The following is a 22,320-nucleotide window of genomic DNA, read 5'->3' on the forward strand; positions in this document are numbered from 1 at the left end:
TACAGCCTCAGCGGTAGGTGCAGTGTTACTTCCCTCAGCAAAAAGTTGCCTTTGTACGATAGCGGCAGCATCATCGGTAGTTGCATGGCCAACACTTCCTCCAGTGAAAAGCTCTACCGTGTTTTGGCAACACACAACCTTTTTTGTGGATGCTGCCAACTAATCTGTAAGCCGTGTCTAGCTTTCAGAGTCAAAACAGCTTTCCGCTGTGTTGTCTTTGTACATTAATCTCCACTGTCAGGGTAGCAAACTAAAATTCAGTAGCACTTCAACTCCTCTTTTGCACAAAATTTTAAACATATTCAATAAAGTAAACTAAATAATTGTGATATTACTAACGATTTAGAAACTCAACTTTTTTTTTTTTGATATATATCTTCATTTGTTTAATGCGTTAAACTAATTTGCTTTCGTATTATACATATGCCATGTGTGAGTACAACTATACTGATTAATATATCATTATTAGTCAATAACACATTGATGAATGCCTGTAGTTTGCGCCTGTATTGTAATATTTGTAATACCTGCAGCTGTCCAAACAATTACCAACGATGTTTACGTTAAAAACTATCCCGTAGGGCATTGTGGCGGTGACTTCAGAAAAAAGGAGGAATTAATTAACAAAAATGAAAACAAAAATTGTTTTTAAATGAACATGAATGAAGTTGAGAATATGTACAATTTCGACTGCGCACTCCACAATTGCAAACTCAAACTGTATCGCAAATGTAGGTTAAAATGGTTAATTTTGTCAAACACTCATCTAGCTAATTTATAACTCTCTATTGTCTGGAAACCGGAAAGCATGCTTTAGATTGAAAATATGATTGTTTTATTTCAACTAGAAACACACAATTAGTTCATCGAGAAATCGTTATTAAAGTAGCATACAGTTTTTTTTTCTTCTTGTGAATTAGCCACTGGCAAATGCGCATTTTGGTCGTCCGATTACCCTTAGGTTTGCAGTCTGTAGCTGAAACAACAGTACTAGTTACTGAACGTTCTAACATACTTATAGTTTAAATACTTAACGTACTACCAGTAACAACTAAATAATTGTTTGTCTGCAAATACGCGCTACTTCGATATGATGGACGAACGAAACAACTAGTTTTTCAAGCGATATCATTGGAAGCCGATGCGTGCTTCACGATTACATTTAATTTAGATATATATATTTTTAAATTATCATTAACCACAAACTAACAATAAATGGGATGCTTTTTAGTTTTTTTTTGCTTACTAACGATGAAAATGAGATAGTCGGGATTCGTGATGGAGTTCTTAATTTAACTGACTTTTTGAAAATACGAGAGTATTTTTGATCCACATTGATCACCTAATGCAGTACTTCGAGGGAATATCCACAGCGATTCCAGCTACAATTATAAACAGTACACCTGTGGAGTGATGTTCTAAAAATTTACGACTGGCGCAGAGTTACCAGTTGAGCACTTTGCAAAACGCCTAAAAACAATAACATTTGTTGCACGGCAAGTTGCCTCATCTTCTCAGATTGTCGAAAAGTCAGTTCAAAACATAGAAATACTTCATGCGTTTGTTATCCCTATTAAGATTATGAACGATAAACTGTATTGTAGTTTGTAACATATGGTTTATAACCAACCGGGATTTACTTTTAAGCACTCTATTCTTGCAATAGAAGAGCAACTCCGCACACGATTCGCTCGCTTTGGTTACTAATGAATGATGTCCGATAGTTAATACACATAAATATACATTTTAGTTGGAATTTCGTGTCGATACTTGTGTCAATAACATCTCGTGATAATTATTGTTGTCATTGTTACTGTTGCTAGTGTTGAAATTGTTGTTATAGTTGTTTTTGATATTAATATGATTATTATTATTATTATTGTTGATGATGTCATCTTCAGTGGAACTGATTGCGGCCGGGTTGCGAACACCGTATGACTTGAAACTTGCCCAAAATTCTCGTTATACATTACCTGTGGAAGAAAAAATTTACAAGAAAAAAATTAATTTGTTAAGCTTCATGTTTAGGAAACGTGTTGAACAAGTTTTCAACTTGCTAATAAGCGAATTGACGTTTTTGCTTATTCAAATAATTAGCAAAACTTTAACCATCACCAAAATTTTGAACTTTCGAAGCGGCCATTGCTGAATCACAAAATTAGCAATGGAACACAAAGCACAATATTTACAAAAAATAGTGTACACCAATTAAGGCATGCATTTTCGTTTTCAGGATGTGTTTTTTGAACACTGTTTAATTTTCATCGTAATGCCTGACGCCTGGTACTTTTGTCTTCACTAGATGAGTACCATGGAGTTGGGTGAAATTGATCAATTTTTGAATATTTTTTAACAAACTCGCTTCATGTTGGTTTCTTCGAAACAGTACCACAGCAATCGATGGGGAACAGAATACCCATGAACTCCATTCATTCTATTGAAAATGTGCTACTATCCGATATGTACATAACAAATGATGATTTTCGAATTGAGAAACATCTATCACAGTATAGATACCTACTTTGAAAACGAAAATACTACAAGGTATACAGCCCTAGGGGTTGTATGAAATGGTGACGTAGGACTAAATATATAATATATGCTAAACTAAATATTATTATATGCTGCGCTAAACTGTTCATAGGTAACACTACCGTTTATTTTTGATAGTCGTTATTTTAAAACTAACGATGCATGAATACATGAAAATTTTACACTAGTAGTAGTTGCGAAAATTCTCATAACTCTTATCTTCAAGCATCTATAGTTCTGAGAAGAACCGATTCCATAATATTCAGTTAGAAATTCGTGCTACAGAACGCTGATAATCGCACCATGAATATTTTGTTGGCCGCGCATAAAATTTGCTCTCCGCTGTGCCCTCCAGTAGCTGTGCTAGCAAAATATCCTGCATCGAACGATGGTAAGTGTTGCTGTCGTATGCAAAATAAAGGTGTAACATAGTTCCGCAGTGCCTGGAAGTTGACTCGTATGCAGCTCTCGTTTCTCAATGTCGCGTACCTTTAACAGCTGCACTGCTCTCGCCTTTGTGTAACAAACTAAACTGAAGCTGAATTTTCTACACGCAGTCTTTTGTATCGAGTTCAGCGTAGATTTTTACCATTAAGGCGTGGCCACGTAGCTTATAGAAAGAAAGAGAAACAAACCAATACATCTTCAATACTACTGAGTGATTTTCATAAGCATCAAAAGAAAGTTTTTGCTTTCCCGATGCGAAAATCACTCTGGTTCTTAGATTAACTAATTTTCGTTGCTGGTATTTGACTGATAACGGTGTTCGAGTGAACACAAACAAACAATTAAACCGGAAAATCACTCAATTTAGCAGTGAAAATTCTTGAAATGAGGGTTATATCTTGTGACAAACTATTCATAGGTAACACTACCGTTTATCTTTGGTGCGTCCTGGTCGTTATTGTAAAAATGATTATTTAGAAATAGATGAACATTTCACACTAGTAGTAGTTGTGAAAATTCTCATAACTCTTATCTTCATCATCTGATAGTTCTGAAAAGAACCGATTTCATAATCTTCAAATGTAGCTACAGAATGCTGATGATCACACCACCACCGGTAGCATCGATTATTTAGTTGGCCGCGCATAAAATTTGCTCTCCGCTGTGCCCTCCAGCAACTGTGCCAGCAAAATATCCTGCAGCGTACGATGGTTATTGTTGCTGCCGTATGCAAAATAAAGGTAACATGCTCCGCGGTGCCTGGAAGTTGACTCGTATGCAGCTCTCGTTTCTCAATGTCGCAAAGCTTCAACAGCTGCACCGCACTCGCTATTGTGGAACAAACTAAACTGAAGCTGAATTTTCCACACGCAGTCTTATGTATCGAGTTCAGCGTAGATTTTACCATTAAGGCGTGGCTACGTAGCTTATAGAAAGAAAGAGAAACAAACCAATACATCTTCAATACTACTGAGTGATTTTCATAAGCATCAAAAGAAAGTTTTGACGTTGGACTAACGTCTATATCGAAGTTAGGCACCTGAATTTGAAAATCTAGTAATTCAACCGGGGAAAACCAGGGAAAAGTGGTCAGGTTTTGAGCGCTTATATATCAGTCATTTCTTTTCAGAATTTTGAGGTTTTGGCATCAACCGATCAGAAATTCTTTTACGGTTGAATTTATGTAACAAAAATAACCTATTGTTCGAGATACACTATTGAAAAATTGATAAATCACATCGATTGTCTAAATCATAACGAGCAACCAATCACCACCTCTCTTCACAAGCACAGTCGACACTAACGGATACAACCGATCTGACTTTGTAAACAGTCTCACAGCTTTCAACCAATAACGAGCTCGCTTTCGGTAGCTGCAACAGGTGTTTCAACACCGTTTTAAAATGCTTCTTTTATCATTACCACTGAACAGATTCTAAACACCAATGGCTTGATTGATAGGGGAAATATTGCGCAAGATTGTCATATAAAAATTTAAATATGTTTTCGATACTAAACTAGTTAAAAGTTGTGTTAAAAGTCGTGCACATTCAACCAATCACAAGCTCGCTTCTTGTTTGCTCGCGGATGGATTTTTTCTTTGGGCTATATAATAGCCTGTGTCGTCTCATAGCAGTCTTCAGTTAACAAGTGAAAGGCCACCAGGCCGGTCTTGTATAATCAGCAGCGGTGGCTGATTCCAGCGGCCAAACTGAGCTGCAGCAGAACCAGAGCGGTGGTATCAGGCAGCAGCGGCGAAGGTAGTGGGAAGCTGCATTTCTTCATTCAGTTCGGTGCTCCTTCGATCTGAGTTGGACCCCACCAGCGGTAATCCAATTCAGATATCGTTGGGTGAAAACGTTGGGTGTGTGTGCAGTGTGCACATATAGCGTATGTGCATCTGTATTGCTATGACATTTGCGATGATAGGGATGGCGCTGTTGCGTGTGTATGGCTAGCTATAGCGTGTGTAAGACACTAGCAAGTGTAGCATATTATGGCTATTGCGTGTATATCTTCAGCGTGTGTACGGATAGTTATAGCTTGTGTGTGGATAGCTGCTGCGTGTGTAATGATTAGTTATAGCGTATGTATGGATAGTAATAGCACATGGTTGGATAGCTTATGCGTGTGTATAGATAGTTGTATCGGATGTATGGAAAGGAATAGCGTGTGTATGGATAGCTATAGCTACAGCGTGTGTATGAATAGTTTTAACGCGTGTTTAGATAGTTATAGCATGTGTGTGAATAACTAGCGGGTGTTTTTCGAAGATTATTATTGTCATTGAAAATATTAAAACGTCTTAACGAACACAGTTGTGAATTTGATTTTACAGCAGCGATTTTAACTTCTTCAGCCAGTCTTTATTCATCGAGGAAAAATTACTACCTATGAATGATCAACACTTATTTACTAGAAATTTGATTTAGATCAAAACGGGTTCTTTTGAGTATCATAAGTTATTGGTAAAAAAAGTTGCAAGTTTTCTCAATGAGCATTCATTAGATTTTCGTTTTTGTTTCTCGGTGCGCGGTTTCGATTTTGTTTCTCGCACACAGAGAAAGAAACAAACTTGTCGCTATCGTGAAAAATAACAAAACAATTAGAAATGCTCTAAATCACAACTGAAGAAGTTAAGATATTTTCCTGTCACTCGCCCCAACCTTGATAACAACTACCGAAAAACGTGTGATTGAGCTCTTGCTATATTGAGCTATTGAACCAAACGTTTTTTTTTTTCAAATACATGAAGTTATATGCTGGGCTGGAACTAACCTAGCATGAGTTTTATCGATTAAATGTCAAACAATTTTCAAATTTAAAATTTTCGGTTGAATGGATAAAAGATATCCATTCTTTTAGTATATATTATTATTTATAACGTTTTAACGTCTCAGCATCCAGAAATGCACTGTTAGATAAAATTGCAGCAAATACTAGAGTTGCAATTCTCTCTATTATTTGTTTTAATGGAATATAAGAATACCGTAGTCCAACGTCATGCGGTCGTGTCTTGAATACCACCCTACTACTTTTTGCTTTCCCGATGCGAAAATCACTCTGGTTCTTAGATTAACTAATTTTCGTTGCTGATATTTGACTGATAACGGTGTTCGAGTGAACACAAACAAACAGTTAAACCGGAAAATCACTCAATTTAGCAGTGAAAATTCTTGAAATGAGGGTTATGTCTTGTTGTGATAAACTATTCATAGGCAACACTACCGTTTATCTTTGGTGCGCCCTGGTCGTTATTGTAAAAATGATTATTGAGAAATAGGTGGACATTTCACACTAGGAGTAGTTGTGAAAATTCTCGTAACTCTATTTTCAAGCATTTATAGTTCTAAAAAGAACCGATTCGATAATCTTCAGCTCGAAATGTATTGCTTTTATGTCATTGGACATTGTCTGCTAGACCTTTTTAATAAATCATTGAAAACGGGGCACATGCCTGAAGTTTGAAAGGAATCACTTGTGGTTCCTATCCCCAAGATTATTGGGACGTATAAAACCGAAGATTTCCGACTCATTAATTTGTTACACACATTAGAGAAAATTTCAGAACTAGTTGAAAAGGCCAGCTGATGAATTACTTGAATAGTAATGATTTGCTAATCCCAGGTTATCGAGAGGGGGGGACTCTTGTGAGTCTACATTAAATCTGGTGTTAGCAGAATGAAAAGAAACAATCAAGACTAAAGAAACTATTCTTGCTGTATTTTTCTTGAACGCGGTTTTGAAACAATTTCTAGGCTTTTTAGGCCTGTTGTAAACACTGGACAGCATACAAATAATTTGAGAGCTATTTGTTTTCCAGAACTCAGAAGACTTGTTTTAATGATTTCGAATCGAATTCCATTGCTAATACACTTGGTGTATCGCAAAGAATATTTAGGGCCCAATTTGTTAATAAGGCTGACACAAATTTTGAATAGTTTTTATGCCCGCGGTTATCAAAGTGAGCTGAGGGGAGGGCAAAAAATAAATAACAATGTGAAGAAAAAAAAGGAATTGCTTTCATAAAAAATTGTGTGCAAGTTACGACGTTTGTAACTTGCATGCAAAATGGATGTTGATAGAATATCACATTATTATCATTATTAAACATTTGGTTTGCCTTTCGATGACACTTTCACTGTCACTGGACTTATTTGTTGCTTAATTAAGCATATACGCTGTCGAAAAGTCAATAATATTAACAAAACGGCTTAAATTTTTTTTTTCCCTTCCAATTTTTAACATTTTTGAAGGGGGGGAGGGGGGTGACATAAAATGAAAATGAAATTTGTATCGTCCTTATTTATATTATTCAAATGAATTGAAATTGAATAAAATTTAAACAGCTTAAATTAAATAATATTAAAACACAGTACTTGATTATTTTTTCTACCAACTCCAGACCAGAAGTAAACATTGTAACTGATGGTGAGACGATTGATCGCGTAGACAAGTTAATGTTTCTTGGAGTGATTATTGACGACAAGTTAACTTTCGCCGTTTGAAAAATTAATTGACTGTGAGTAGTGAAATTAGTCTTTATAAGTCAATAATTTCATCACATATAGATTTTCGTTCATCCATTCTATTTCTTGCAAACAATACACAAATGTTGAGACTGCAGCCCATACAATTAATATTAAGATGTAATAGATTCACTTACTCGAGTTTTATGCTGGACGCTTTGTAATTGCTTTCTGTGAAGCAAAGAGTATATTTTTTGACAATGGTGCTTCTTTATAAAGTTTTAAAAATATTTTTTTGCTGCCTTACTATTTGTGATCGAGTTGATAGGGGAAGTGATTTTTATAGGTACAACACTAGAAACGCGGATAATGTTAGAACACCACATTTTGTAATCAGAAGATCACAAAACTCTCTGTTGTATAAAAGAATTAACTTTTTCAATTCAATGCCAAGGCAGGTAAAACATTCAGCAACAATGGCGGAGCTTGAAAGGCTTTGTATTTCACACATAAAGTCTGTTTTGATGGATTTTGATAGATTATATAGTTTTTTTGTTGTAATTTAATGACGAAGATTATAAAATTTTAATATCTCTTCAATTTATTGGGTACATTAATATATTATGTTCATTGATGATAATGGATTTTGGTTCGAATATAATTATATAAATAGTAGTTTCAAAAAAGAGTCGGCACACATGTTTGAGCAACTTTGTAAACTCTGCAGAGAACTGAATCTCTATCTTCAGTGAAGATTCTTCACACAGAGTTTTCGATTCGTCAAATAGTATCTGAACTATTACACATTACGTTGTTCATCAAACTATTACACAAAAACACCAAGTTTTTCGAAAATAGCTAAAGGTATTCTGTGGTCTACTCTATCGAATGTCACTCTAAGATGAGTGTATACTCCGTATATTTTTGCACCATTACTCGACGAAAATTAGACTAAGTTAGTTTTTTTTATCTTCATCTATAATTTATTTGACACGGCACAAATACAATTTAATGTTTAACGGCGCCAATTATATCTGGTAGCTTACTTTCTAAAGTATCTTAATAACTAAAAGCAAATTTTTTATCCTCGCTGCCGACTACGAGCTGAAACTAAATCTAACTTAAAGCTAGAATGTTTTGCATTAAAAGCACTGATTTGTTGTTTGATGGTTTTCTATCGCCATAGGTAAGCAGCCTATTGAATATGTTCCGCTGCTGGGCCAAGATATTACGGACTGGCATATTGGGTTGTCTCCCTCGTGACCTGAGCCGGCTGCCTACCTTCGGCCTGCAGGGAAGCTATTAATCTAGACCTGGCGTCACGGTGTACAGGGCATGACCAAACAACGTGCTCTATGTCGTGATAACCTTCACCACAGGCACAGATACCACTTTCCCCGAGCCCAACACGACGGAGATGCGCGTCAAATCTATAGTGATTGGACATAAGCCGGGACATCACGCAAATGAAATCCCGACCTACATCCAACCCCTTGAACCACGGGTTCGTCGACACCTTGGGGATTATGGAATGTAACCACCTTCCCAGTTCCCCTCTGGTCCAAGCATTTTGCCAACTGATGATCGTATTCTGACGTACAAATGCGAAAAATTCATTAAAGGCAATTGGTCTTTCATAAATATCACCGTTTGTTGCGCCCACCTTAGCCAAAGAGTCCGCTTTCTCATTGCCCGGTATCGAGCAGTGAGAAGGGACCCACGCTAAGGTAATCTGAAACGATTTTTCGGATAAAGCACTCAGATGTTCCCGTATTTTCCCCAGGAAATACGGAGAGTGCTTAACATCTTTCATCGATCGGAGAGCCTCAATGGAACTGAGACTGTCCGTAAAGATGAAATAATGGTCCTTGGGCATTTTTTCGATAATCCCTAGGGTGTACTGAATTGCAGCTAATTCTGCGACGTAAACAGAAGCAGGATTATCGAGTTCATTGTATTCGCTCCAGTTTGATCAGATGTGTGTTTGCTGCGGAGCGGAAGCAGAAACACCCGTATTCAATAACAGACAATATCGTTGTTTGGTAAAGCCTTATAAGGTCTCCTGGATGGGCTCCCCACCATTGTCCGGTTATTGTACGAAGATAATTCACTTATTGTTGACATTTTTTCATCAGATACCTCACGTGACAACCCCAGGTGCCTTTAGAGTCAAACCAGACACCAAGATATTTGTGTACCAAAGCCTGAGAAATCGTTTTACCCATTAACTGTGTTTGAAGCTGAGCAGGTTCATGCTTCCTAGAAAAAACTACTATCTCAGTCTTCTCCGGAGAGAATTCGATACCTAGCTGTAAAGCCCAAGCAGACAAATTGTCCAAGGTATCTTGCAATGGTCCTTGCAAATCGGCAGCTTTGGCTCCTGTAACAGAGATTACACTGTCGTCTGCAAGTTGTCTTATCGTGCATGAATTTGCCAGACATTCGTCGATGTCATTTACATAAAAGTTGTAAAGAAGGGGGCTTAAACATGAGCCCTGGGGAAGACCCATGTAGCTAATGCGAAAAGTTGCCAAATCGCCGTGCGTAAAATGCATGTGCTTTTCGGACAACAAATTGTGCAAAAACTGTTTAAAATTGGAGAAAATCCTTGTCGGTGAAGTTTACCCGAAAGAATGTCAATAGAAACGGAATCAAAAGCCCCCTTAATGACCAAGAACGCAGACGCCATTTGTTCTTTGCGAGCATACGTCAGCTGAATATCTGTTGAAAGCAACGCAAGACAATCATTCGTCCCTTTGGCACGGCGAAAGCCAAATTGAGTATCCGATAGTAGGCCATTTGATTCGACCCAATGGTCTAAACGAGGGAGTATCATTTTTTCCATCAATTTCCGGATACAGGATAGCATTGCAATCGGCCTATAAGAGTTGTGATCAGAAGCTGGTTTCCCTGGTTTTTGGATGGCGATCACCTGCACTTGCCTCCAATCCTGCGGTACAATGTTTTGCTCCAGGAACTTATTGAACAAGTTCAACAAGCGCCTCTTGGCATTGCCGGGTAGATTCTTCAACAAGTTGATTTTGATTCTATCTAACCCAGGCGCGTTATTGTTACAGGACAGGAGGGCAACTGAAAATTCTGCCATCGTAAAAGGTGATTCTATCGCGTCGTGGCCCGGAGACGCATCGCGAACAATATTTTGCTCAGGAACAGAGTCCGGACATACTTTCCTGGCAAAATCAAATATCCACCTACTTGAAGACTCCTCGCTTTCGTTAACCGTAACGCGATTCCGCATTCTTCGGGCTGTGTTCCAAAGAGTGCTCATCGATGTCTCCCTCGACGTCTCGTTCACGAACCGACGCCAATATCCGCGTTTCTTTGCTTTAGCCAAGCTTTTAAGCTTGGTATCAAGCTCCGAATACCGTAAATAGTCGCCAGGTATACCTCCCTTCTGGTAGGCCAAAAACGCGTCGGATCTTTGCATGTAGACATCGGAGCACTCTTGGTCCCACCACGGAGTGGGAGGCCGTTCTTTAATCGTTACGCCAGGATATTTCTTCGTTTGGGCTTGCAACGCGGCGTCGAGAATCAAGCCCGCGAGGAGGTTGTATTCTTTAAGTGGTGGATGATGTTTAATCGAATCGACCGCTTTTGAAATCATTTCCTCGTATAACTTCCAATCGACATTCCGTGTGAGATCATACGGAATGTCAATTGGTCGCATGCGAGTTGAACCGTTAGTAATTGAAATAAGAATAGGCAGATGGTCGCTACCGTGAGGATCGAGGATTACCTTCCATGTGCAATCCAACTGTAGCGACGTCGAACATAAGGATAGATCAAAAGCGCTTGGGCGCGCTGGAGGTTTCGGGATACGTGTCATTTTACCATTGTTTAAATTAGTCATGTCGAAGTCATCGCAAAGGTTATAGATTAAAGAGGAGCGGTTATCATTGTAGGGGGAACCCCAAGCCACACCATGAGAGTTGAAGTCTCCCAAAATCAAACGTGGCGAGGGAAGAAGTTCTATTAAATCAAAGAGCAACCGTTGCCCAACCTGTGCTCTGGGAGGAATATATATTGAGGCAATACAAAGCTCTTTACCTTGTATTGTCATTTGACATGCGACAACTTCGATGCCTGGAATCGAGGGGAGGTTAATACGATAGAAAGAATAGCACTTTTTAATCCCTAAAATTACTCCTCCATATGGGGTGTCTCGATCAAGGCGAATAATATTAAAATCATGAAAGTTGAGATCAATATTTGAAGTAAGCCAAGTTTCACAAAGGGAAAATGCATCGCATTTGTTTTTATTTATCAAAACTTTAAACGAATCAATTTTTGGTCAAATACTTCTACAATTCCACTGTAAGACAGAGATAGAATCCTTCATATACGCAGTTGAATTAGGCATCGAAGGATACAATCGCTGCAAGGAGGGGCCATTGGGCAGTCAACTGCTTCAAAAATGATCTAACTGTTGGGAGGAATGCTGTAAGAAAAATTTTAATTGGATCGGGTACATTGAAAGTATCAAAAATCCAGTCCACAATGTCAGAAAATTTCACTAATCCAGAGTTTGTTTCATCAACTGGATGTGAAAAAGGAACAACTGGGGTTTTAGATGTTCCTGGCAGTGCTGGGAACTCCTTCTGGGACTTTAAATTTGCAAGCCCAGGAGGAGTTTGCTTCGGTTTTTCCGCAGCACTATTTGGTTTGTTTGTAACTTTCATTTCATTTTGAGAAATCTTAGGACCTTTTCTGGGAAGTTTAGGAGAGGAAATTTTTTTCCTCTTTCTAGACTCCCCAGGATTGGCGTAAGATGTTCCCGCTGGTGAATCGTCAGAATCGGTTTCATCAGAGGACAACAGATCAAAAGGGTTTGATGTAATGGGAGAAGTGGTAACGGTCTTCTTCAGCATCTCAGCGTAAGAACGCTTCGAACGCTCTTTGAGAGACCTCTTTATTTTATTCCTGCGCTGCATGTACACCGCACATGTCGAGAGCTCATGCTGACTCTCCCCACAGTGAATGCATCCGCATGATTCTCCCCACACTTGCCACAACGTGCCTTATTGCAGCAATAGGCGGCGGTGTGGCCTAACTGCTTACAATTCAGGCAGTTCATGACGCGAGGCACATATAATCGCACAGGGAGAGGAACCCGGTGGATCGAGACGTGGCTTGGTAGCGCTGACCCGGCGAACGTAACTCGAAACGAGTCTGACGGAGTGTATACTGTTTTGCCACCGATGATCGATGCTGACCGCAATTGCTTGCAGTCGAGCACCTTTACATCGGGACAGGTGTTGTTCTTAAAGCACCCTTTGGCACTTTTCAATATACACTCGACGGACAGACTCGAATCGGTTATGACACCGTCGATCTCCACGTCTCGTGCGGGTATGTAAACGCGATACTCGCGTGTGAAGAGCTCAGAGCAGGCTATATCGTTGGCCTCTTTCAGGTTACTGACCACGACACGAAGCTTGTTAGGCCGGACCTTGGAAATTTCGGTCACGCCCTTTTACTCCTTCGTCAGGTCTTTAGAAATCTGCAAGAGGTTCAACTGTTTCGATTTCGGTCCCGCCTTTGGCCGAAAATAGACAGTATAGCTGCCCTGGGCTCCGTCTGGGTAAAGCCTGGGGCGAGGGGGGATTGAAGAATGAACAGGGGAGGGGGTAACAGAAGGGTCAGTGTCAGAGGGGTTCGGGGATGGTGGCGCGGGAGGCGAGGGATCTACATCCATCCCGCTAAGTCTAGCGCACTAGCGCCGACAAGAGCACGTACCTTTTTACTTCTCCCTTCCAGTAAGGTTGGTTGTCCGATCGTTCGAAGTTGCAGCCGTTACAGCCAGCAGCACCAATACAGCAGCACCAAACAGCCACCAGCAGCGAGCCAGGTGTGAGATCACTCCACACAGCGATACAACTCAACTGTCAACTGATGGCTTCTTCTTTTTCCTCTTTTGTGTCTCGTACACTGCTGTAGCACAATTCAGCCAGCAGCCAAATCGGCTTACGCACCAGCTGGCAGTCACGATGCGAAACAGTTGCACAAAGGCGCGACCTTGAACCCGGATTTATTTCACTCGACCAGGCAAACAATGCCAATACTTGTTCGCACGTCTTTTGTTTTATATTCTATCGGACCGATCACCAAACACGTCCGATACTGATGCGTGTTCGGCACAGAATGACTAAGTTAGTTGTTATCGATCGTTTCGGGTAAAAATCATGTTGATCTCACAAAATGTATTGTTTACTGCTGGCGAAAAGGGCATCAATAACAATTATTTCTATCACCTTTAGTAAGCACAGAGAGCTAGTTATGATGTCTCTATAATTTTCCATATCACGTCTAACGCCTGAAAGCTGTTTTAGAGATACGAGACTGTTAGTGTCAGTAGGATTGTAGCGTTAGGAACCTATTCATTATTGATTGTTTTTCTGAAGCCTGTAACTGACGAAGTTTTTTACGAACGGATATAATTGTGTTGTAAAATTTTATTTATATTTTATATTAGATCATTTTGCCTTTCTTCTAGAAAAGTATAGCAATCACTTGCAAAACTGAAATATAAAAGTGCTGCAAAGGGCCGAATGGCATATAACACTCGACTCGGTTCGACGAGCTGAGCATTTTCTGTATGTGTGTGTGCATGTGCAGATTTTTATTCTCACTCATTTTTCTCAGAGATGGCTGGACTGATTTTCATGAAATTAATTGCAAATGAAAGATCTAGCTGTCCCATAAGACCCTATCAAATTTCATTATTATCGGATTTTTAGTTTAGAGTTTATGTATCAAAATGTAAGAATCACGAAGCATCATTATCTCAGAAACTACACAACCGATTTGAACAAAATTGGTTTAAAATGAATGGGCTACCTTAAAAACCCTTAACTTTTAAATTTTATAACACATGTGGTTCAAAAGTTATGGAAAGAAACGTATTCTGGAGACTGTTTAATCTCACTCATGCTTCTCAGAGATGGCTGGACCGATTTTCATAAGATCAGTGTCAATCGGAAGGCCTTGTTGTCCCAAAAGACCCTATTGTTTTGCTTGTAATCGGACTCTTACTTTGCCTGTTATGTTTAAAAATGTGAAATCTAGCTATGAAAAGAAACTTGATTGATCAAAATATAGTGTACTATTTGACGGTTCCCGGTATTGCTCGTGATTACAAATCAAATTTTACGTTTTATATTTCAATTATTACTTCAGATACAACTTCAATATTCTAGGACCCAAAGAGTGAATATACCTTCATTGGATTGAATTTGGCATCTTAAGGTTGTTTTCCAGAAACCGTAAGTCGCAGAATCGGATTTTAAAATTAAGTATGGAGTTGATTCCTGGCTTCAAAGCATTATCCCGGTTCCTGAAAAACTCACATTGGGTAATGAAACTGGAAGCTACTATTCAAAAATTTAAAATGGCGTCTGATGTTGATTTTTGGCCTCTGGGTATCATACTATTCCACAAATTCTCATATTGAATGATATTTGGTCTGTTTAGGCTGTTGCTCATCAGGGAAAATTTTCTTACTACAAAAAGTTGAATTTCAAATGAAATATAATCCGACCTATATATGAGTACAGTGACGTTTCGATTATACCAGGAACAAAAAAAAATCGCATCATATACTTAAAACATATTTATTTCACTTCCAAAATTTTCGGTATAGTTATGCTTTTGGCTACCAGAAATTCGTTATTTAGAGTGAAAAATAATTCCTGCAAAATTATTAAGGTGTATTTTTTCTATTAATTGAAGGTTCCATGCAAATCTATTCAAACAAATAATAAGCTCGAAAGAGAAAGTCTGGGTCTTACCGCTAGGTGGATTAATTTCGGGTTTTTTTGAACATGTAATAACAAAAACTACTGTGTTCGTCACGGTGGTGATGATGGATTTTATTCCTTTATGTTGTTGTAGCTTTAAAAAATAGAATAAAGTGACTACATAAGTTTGAGCCTCGCGTGCGGAAGTCAGATATAGGATAAGGAACGACTTAAGCAGTGGCGCCTATTTTAATCAGTCGAAGAAAACAGGCCTCAAACTCCTGAATTTTGATCAATATCGACAGTTTCAATGATAGAAACGTAAACTTCGATTGTCTAGCTGTTCTACGAATATAAGAAATACCGTTAATCACAAAGAAATCTGTGAACAAACAGCAATTAAAACAAATCGACCTGTATTGCAGCCATTCAGGAGCCACTTCGGGTGCTGAAAAAAAAACGCCTGCAAAACAGATGGAAACTGCTTAAAATAGGTTCGGGGTGATTGGAATAGTGTCCCTCGATTGGTAACTTCAACCCATTGTTGTTAAAGTTTGCTAACTTAGTTTTACAATCTGAAAACAAGTTCTGACAGATAAAAAGAGAGAGAACAGATTGATATACTTCTGTTTGAATTTTACCCAAAACATTTCGAGTATTTCGTTTCAATACACAAACGGTTCCTAAAGCTGCTCAAAATATGTTCCCTACCCTAAATAAATTCTCTTACAATTGAAACAAAAATTGTTATTTGAATGCTTAGAGAAAAAACATGAAGTAGTTGTGGTTAGTCTGGCTGAAGGTCATGAAAACCCTGTGCTAGTTTTGTGTAGCTCTACAGCTATTCACGTCTTTACCGATGTGAATCAAGTAAACAGTTTTAAAAAGTTTATATCTGGAAATGGAACCAGTTCGTTTTTTGTATAACTGATTAAAATAATGACTACATTAATTATCCATAGATAAATCGTCCAGCTCAAACCTTTGTAGGGGTATGTGGCGGGACCATCATCATCATCAGCCCCGCAATTGTCCTGTACATTAACAGTTGGCCGTGAAGTCTGTGTAGAACAAACAGAAAGTCGAATTCTGAATCGGAGCGTAGTACCTAGCTGCGCTTTGATTTGCTTTCTTGAGCGCGAAAAATTTTGTGTGAATACGTTAAATTTCGCTAATAAAAATTGGAAAATTAAAAGTTAATCGCATTCGAAGTTTTATGCCAACCACTGCCGATTGCTTTTCTATATCTAGGAGAGCAGCTCCAGCTTAGGAGGAAATTTACGAGCACAAGGAGTAAGCTGTTGCTCGGGCCAAGGCAGATGACCAAATGTTACAAGACTGTTGCGAAGATCTCCGTTGTCCTACCGTTGCACCATCTTCTGGTGGGTTTCGGCAAGGAATTTCACTCTGATTACTAAGCATCAGTTTGATTGCATTAGCTACATAAGCGATACTGTACTCTGGCAGCAGGGAAACTTTCAAACTAGTCACATCTTTGTGGATTTCAAAGCGGTGTAGGGTTGAGTCAAGCAAAATATTATGTTTCCCCGACAACACTGGTTTATGGTGATTTACAAAGAGCAAACGTTCGAAAAATGATTGTGTAATTCTGAAATCCACATACTTGTCGGTTTTGCGGATAACTTTAATATTTTTAAGATTCAACATGAGTATTGTGGAAGAGACTTCTAGACGTTGTAACAAAATAAGAGAATTTCGGCAGCGAAAATTACTTAGGGTTGTTTCTTCGGAAAGTGTACGTCTTCTGTAATAGGCCTAGGCCTATGTAAAGACGCCATCTTTTCATGACCGAAGAATAACAAGCAACATTATGGAACCACGGTGGGTTCGAAATGGAAATGGAGCCAAAAATATGTCACATACATCCCAGTGCAAAAGCATAGGCCCGTGTAAGGCCTGAATAGGCCCCTATAATTTATCCCAGTAATTCTCTGCCACGTCAAAACATAATCCCTGCTGGTGAATACCCAGCCCTTGATGCTGTCAAACGCAAGATATTGCGCACCATCTACAGTGTAGATAGAAGATCGTAATTTTTACTATCGACGTGAAACTACGTCTTTGTTTTCTATACTGGTGTGCATTCTGTAAAATTTAAAATGAAACTGGCAAATGTTGGGTCAGATTAATAAGTCTCTCCGTCCCAATAGGTCAATTTATGTTTTCTTCCATGAACTTAGACTTATTTGATGTCTCAAAGGTAAAGGTTTTTCGAAAAGTTTAAGCAGCCCCTTTTCTTGAACAATTTCTAAACCTGCTATTAGAGCATAACAGAAACTGATGTCTTGAAAGTAAACATGCTGGTAAAAGCTATAGTACTGTACAGTATATGGGGAGCAAAGCGCCGCTGGTTTCTCGTTATTTTCAGAGCAAGATTCATATAATGAATTTATTTTGATCAGGGTTTAATAAGACAAAACCATTCATTATGATAACGTAGGTATTGTTGCATTAGTGTTTTGTGGAATAAAGTTAATTATGATTTAGTAGCATGACGAAAAATTTTTGGTCCTTCTTCAACAACAACGATACGCTTGTGCCTTGTCAACATCAACATGCCTTGGAAACAACATCTAGTTAGCACAAAAAAAACACTACAGGCACAATATTGCCAAGTGTAAACAAAATTCTTTCGAGTGTTGTTAAATATATTTCTTAAACAAAATTTAAGGCGAGGCTGAAAATGAAAATACATTAAGGTCGCTTTTTACGCGGGTTTTTTCACGCGGCTTTTTTACGTGGATTCCGGAATTTACGCGGTTTTTTTACGCGGATTCCGGGATTTACGCGGTTTTTTGACGCGGATTCCGGAATTTACGCGGTATTTTTTTTTTGTGCGGATTTCGGTTTCCCTTCACTCGAAATGCAGAATACACGCTGTTTTTTTTATGCGGATTCCGGAATTTACGCGGTTTTTTACGCGGATTCCGGAATTTACGCGGTTTTTTTTTTCACGCGGCACGTATCCTCCACGTAAAAAGCGACTTAAGTGTACCTAAGTTACTGAACAAACGAACTGATTCTGTCTGCGGACGGACTTTACAGCCTTAGTAATTAAAAATTCCTCTTATTACAGTGTTTAGTCCCACGTCACCATTTTATACAACCCTAGGGCTTTATACCTTATAGTATTTATTATTTATTGAATAATTCATCCGACTTAAGTCCCTATGAATAAATTAAAAAAGGCACTTTGAAAGGCCGAGAAGGCAACTTTCAAGCTGGCATAAAAACCCAGCATCTTTTAAGAACAATACATTGCATAGTACAAGCGTAAAATAACATAGATAAAAACAATTTATAATATTCATAATATACAATGAATTACAAAAAAATAAAATTTTCGTTGAGTCGGTTGAAGAGCAGGGCCATTCGGCAAACAGGTTCATGAAGGCCGTAGTTCGTACGGCACGCATTCGTTTAACAATAGATTCTGGTTTCCTCGAGGACGAAGGGGACAATACAGCTGCAGCAAAGTCAGGATAACTGGACAATCATACCGGCCTGTCTAAATGTTATGTGTCGTTTTGGTAATTATTTCCTTGTGGCGCTGCTCAAGGGGTGAGATTCCAACCAACAAGCAAAGGTTTTCGTAAGGTGATAGATGATTGGAATCCCTCCATAGCAATGTACGACAAATCTTTCTAACAAAAAGTTTTTGAGCTCGTTCAATTATTTGAACCCACAAATCATAGTGCGGGTCCCATCCAACGCACGTAATTGAGCGCTCCAAGGAACAGTGAAGAGTCCGTAAGTTACCGTAATCAGTAAACTCTTGGCCAATTCTAAATATTAGACCAAATTGGCGATTAGCTTTGGAGATGATCGTTGAAAAGTATTGCCAACAGGCTTCGAAATGGTCACGGTCGAACCACTTTTTACTGCGATAATCGTCTTCTTCTTCCTCTGACGCTAGCAAGGCTCGCTGTCTCAATACAGTCTTGAACGAACATGTCAAACGACCACCGCCACCACGACGGTTTTTTCCTCAAACGTATTTTGACATTTTTTCTAGAAATGAGAATTACGCACGTTGGGTGCGGATATTTCGGAAATTTTTTATATCATTGTGCTTGTAACAATATTTATCAATATAATTAGAATGAAGTAGACAGAAATAGGCCGAAATAACATCGCCAAACGAATGGCAGTGTGAATCTCTTTGATGCGCGAGTGTCGAATGACCATCATTTCTTTGTTTGAGAGGCGACGGTTGTTTTACATTTACGAGCGAAAGCCGACTGTGATGCACGATGAGGAAGCGAGATCGAATGAAAATGCTGACCGTTTCGAAGCCTGATGGCCAACATGTCCAACAAAACACCCAAATCGGTGAAAGTTTCTCGTTACGTTGTAAACTTGTGCCAGCAATGCGATAGTTGAACACCAAACGTTGCTTTTTGCCGTGGAAACTTATCACAGTACACTTAGGAATGCTTAGTAACATCAAATATCTTAAAATAACAATATAGTTCACTCTCGAATTTTCCATATATTTCCGTGAAGACAGACAGGGAACACCCCCTCTTGTGGTGAAAAAGGTAACTAAACTTATTGCACAGTGGTACAGTAAGGCATTTTAGGCGGACATAAGCTTTTCGTTGCGATTTTGGTTTGCGGTTTAAAGCCATAGTTTTTGTAAAAAGTTGTTTTTTATACATAGTACTCTATTTATGTGCAAATGAAAATTAGGGTGGTCCTAAAATCAACGAAATAAAAACAAACTAGCTTGTTTTTATTTGCATAAATAATTGTAAACATTCTTTGGCAAACTTGTAGATCAACTAATTCTAAGTAACTTTTTTGTAGACCTTCCTTCCGCTCTATTTTTTCAATTCAATTTTAAAAACAAAGTTTTCTTCGGTAACTTTAATCAAAAATACGCCAATTTTGACGAAAAAACATTGTCGATATATTGTACAGATGAAGAGTTTTCACTACTTCTATTTTAAAAATAGGCCCTTTTAAAATATTAATGTCTCCGTTTAGGGCAAACATAAATAATATTTTTTGGTATCATTTGAAAGAACAAATATTGTATAAATATTGTGAAGAAATACCGAAAGTTGCTTAAAATTAGTTGATCAACAACTGTGCCGATGAATGTATACATTTATTTCTGCAAATAAAAAAGTTAGATTTTTTATATAGTCGATTTCAGAAACACCCTAATTTTCATTTGCACAAAAAAATAGACTAAATATAAGAAACAAGTTCTTAGAAAAAAAATTTTACTCTAAAACCACAAAATCGCATCGAAAAACTCATGTCCTCCTACATTGCCTTACTGTACCACTGTGCATTGTTGTTTAATTTCTGTGAGCGTGTGACATTCTCACACACGAAACTGAGTTTACTCAATTTTAGATTTAGTTGACTCAATTTTATACTTTCACAGAAAAAAATATGTTGTAGATTTCGTGCGTATATTGTTTGTATGTAAAACTAACGCCATTCCGGGAGTTAAATATTGATAATATAATAGATGTAGCTTATCGAGGCACGAAGAAGAAATATTCAAATAATCAGGCCACGACGTGTAAATGTAAACTAATCCCAAGCAGTGATGGAAACGAAACGAATATGATGCAATCATCGTTTAATCGGCAGTTTCCCATTCACCGGAAGTCATCATTTTACAATTCATAATGTTGTCTGAGGTCGATTTGTAGCTTTAGTGCATCATAACAATCCCGGAAATACCCATAATGAGTGTTATTTGGTCTTTTGCCACTGTTGTTTAGGAACCGGAAGTCGCCATATTGAATTTCAAAACGGCATTTGGAGACAATTTCTGGCCTCTGAGCATCATTCTGGTTAAAGAAACACCCATATTTGGTTGTTTTTGGGTCATTTTCGGCAGTTTTCCAGTCACCAAAAGTCGCCATTTTACAACTCAAAATGTCGATTTGTGGCTTCAGTGCATCATAACAATCGCGGAAATACCCATATTTGGTCATTCGCCGCTGTTTTTCAGAAACCGGAAGTCGCCATCTTGGGTTTCAAACTGGCATTTGGCGACAATTTCTGGCCTCTGAGCGTCATTCCGGTTAAAAAAAACACCCATATTAGGTAGTATTTGGTCATTTTCTGCAGTTTTCCAGTCACCGGAAGTCGCTATTTTACAACTCAAAATATTGTCGGAGGTCGACAAACGTACAAACCGTGGAACACCACCCATGGATTGCCTCATACATTGACGAAGTTTACTATTATAAAATATTCGGCCGACTCCACTTCACAATAAAATGAGCATTTTTTTCAGTGTACCCATTAGGGTAATATTATTGTCAAAAGTTACTCTATTTCGCATGTCGTGTAGAACAAAATCAGAAGTGGCGCACCTAGCGGTCGAAAAGGTGACTAACGCTTCTGTCATTTTCAATTTGTCTTCATAATTTCACGTAAGTGAACTATATTGGTATTTAAGATATTTGGTAACATGTAATTACGATGGCAACGGTCACTAAACAAGTCAATCCGCGATTGAAGCCTATGGCAATCTTCAAGAGTTTCGATGAGCTTGAAAATTTTAGTATCATCTGCGTACAGCGATCGTGTGCCAGGTGGCAGAACTTTTGTAAACATAATTGAACAGCGAAAAAAGTAGCTGTTCAAGTATGCTACCCTGGGGAACACATGAACTGTTACTAAATCAAGTGGACTGGGGCATGCCCAGTTTGACAGCGATCTTACGATTACGTAGGTAGGAATCTAGCCATTCCACCATTTCAATTGCAGTTTCAAGCTTGTCGAGCTTGGCACAAAGTAGCCCATGATCAACACGGTCAAAAGCGGCTTTTAGTATAAACAGTATCGATCTGAAGGCTCTGGCCATATAGTCAAAGATACTGGGCTAAAACAAATCGAGCTGATAACTGTAAGTTTCGACCAGAAGAAGAAAAAGAAGATCTGAAGGCTCTGGTCCATACGGCGGAGGCAAAAAATTGAACTTTAATGAATTGATAAATACAGATCTACCGAGGTAGAAATATGTATAGTTTTTCACGTCAACATGAGATGATGATAGATAACGGCTTCCAAAACTTTGCAACAGGCACACAAACATGAGATTCCAGGATAATTTTCAACAT

At 38.4% G+C, this 22,320-nt stretch overlaps 1 protein-coding gene across 1 annotated transcript in view; it reads right to left on the reverse strand.

The window, feature by feature from the left end:
• Positions 1–364: 364 nt before the first annotated feature.
• The window catches only part of LOC129727144 (intersectin-1), a 34,142-nt gene continuing 12,186 nt past the window's right edge, over positions 365–22,320 (reverse strand). The window contains exon 14 of the mRNA XM_055684648.1: positions 365–1,973. Coding sequence (XP_055540623.1) covers positions 1,963–1,973 — 11 coding nt within the window. The 3' untranslated portion in view covers positions 365–1,962. The remainder of the gene's footprint in view (positions 1,974–22,320) is intronic.

The sequence above is a fragment of the Wyeomyia smithii genome, chromosome 3, assembly GCF_029784165.1.
Source record: "Wyeomyia smithii strain HCP4-BCI-WySm-NY-G18 chromosome 3, ASM2978416v1, whole genome shotgun sequence".
Lineage (NCBI taxonomy): Eukaryota > Metazoa > Arthropoda > Insecta > Diptera > Culicidae > Wyeomyia > Wyeomyia smithii.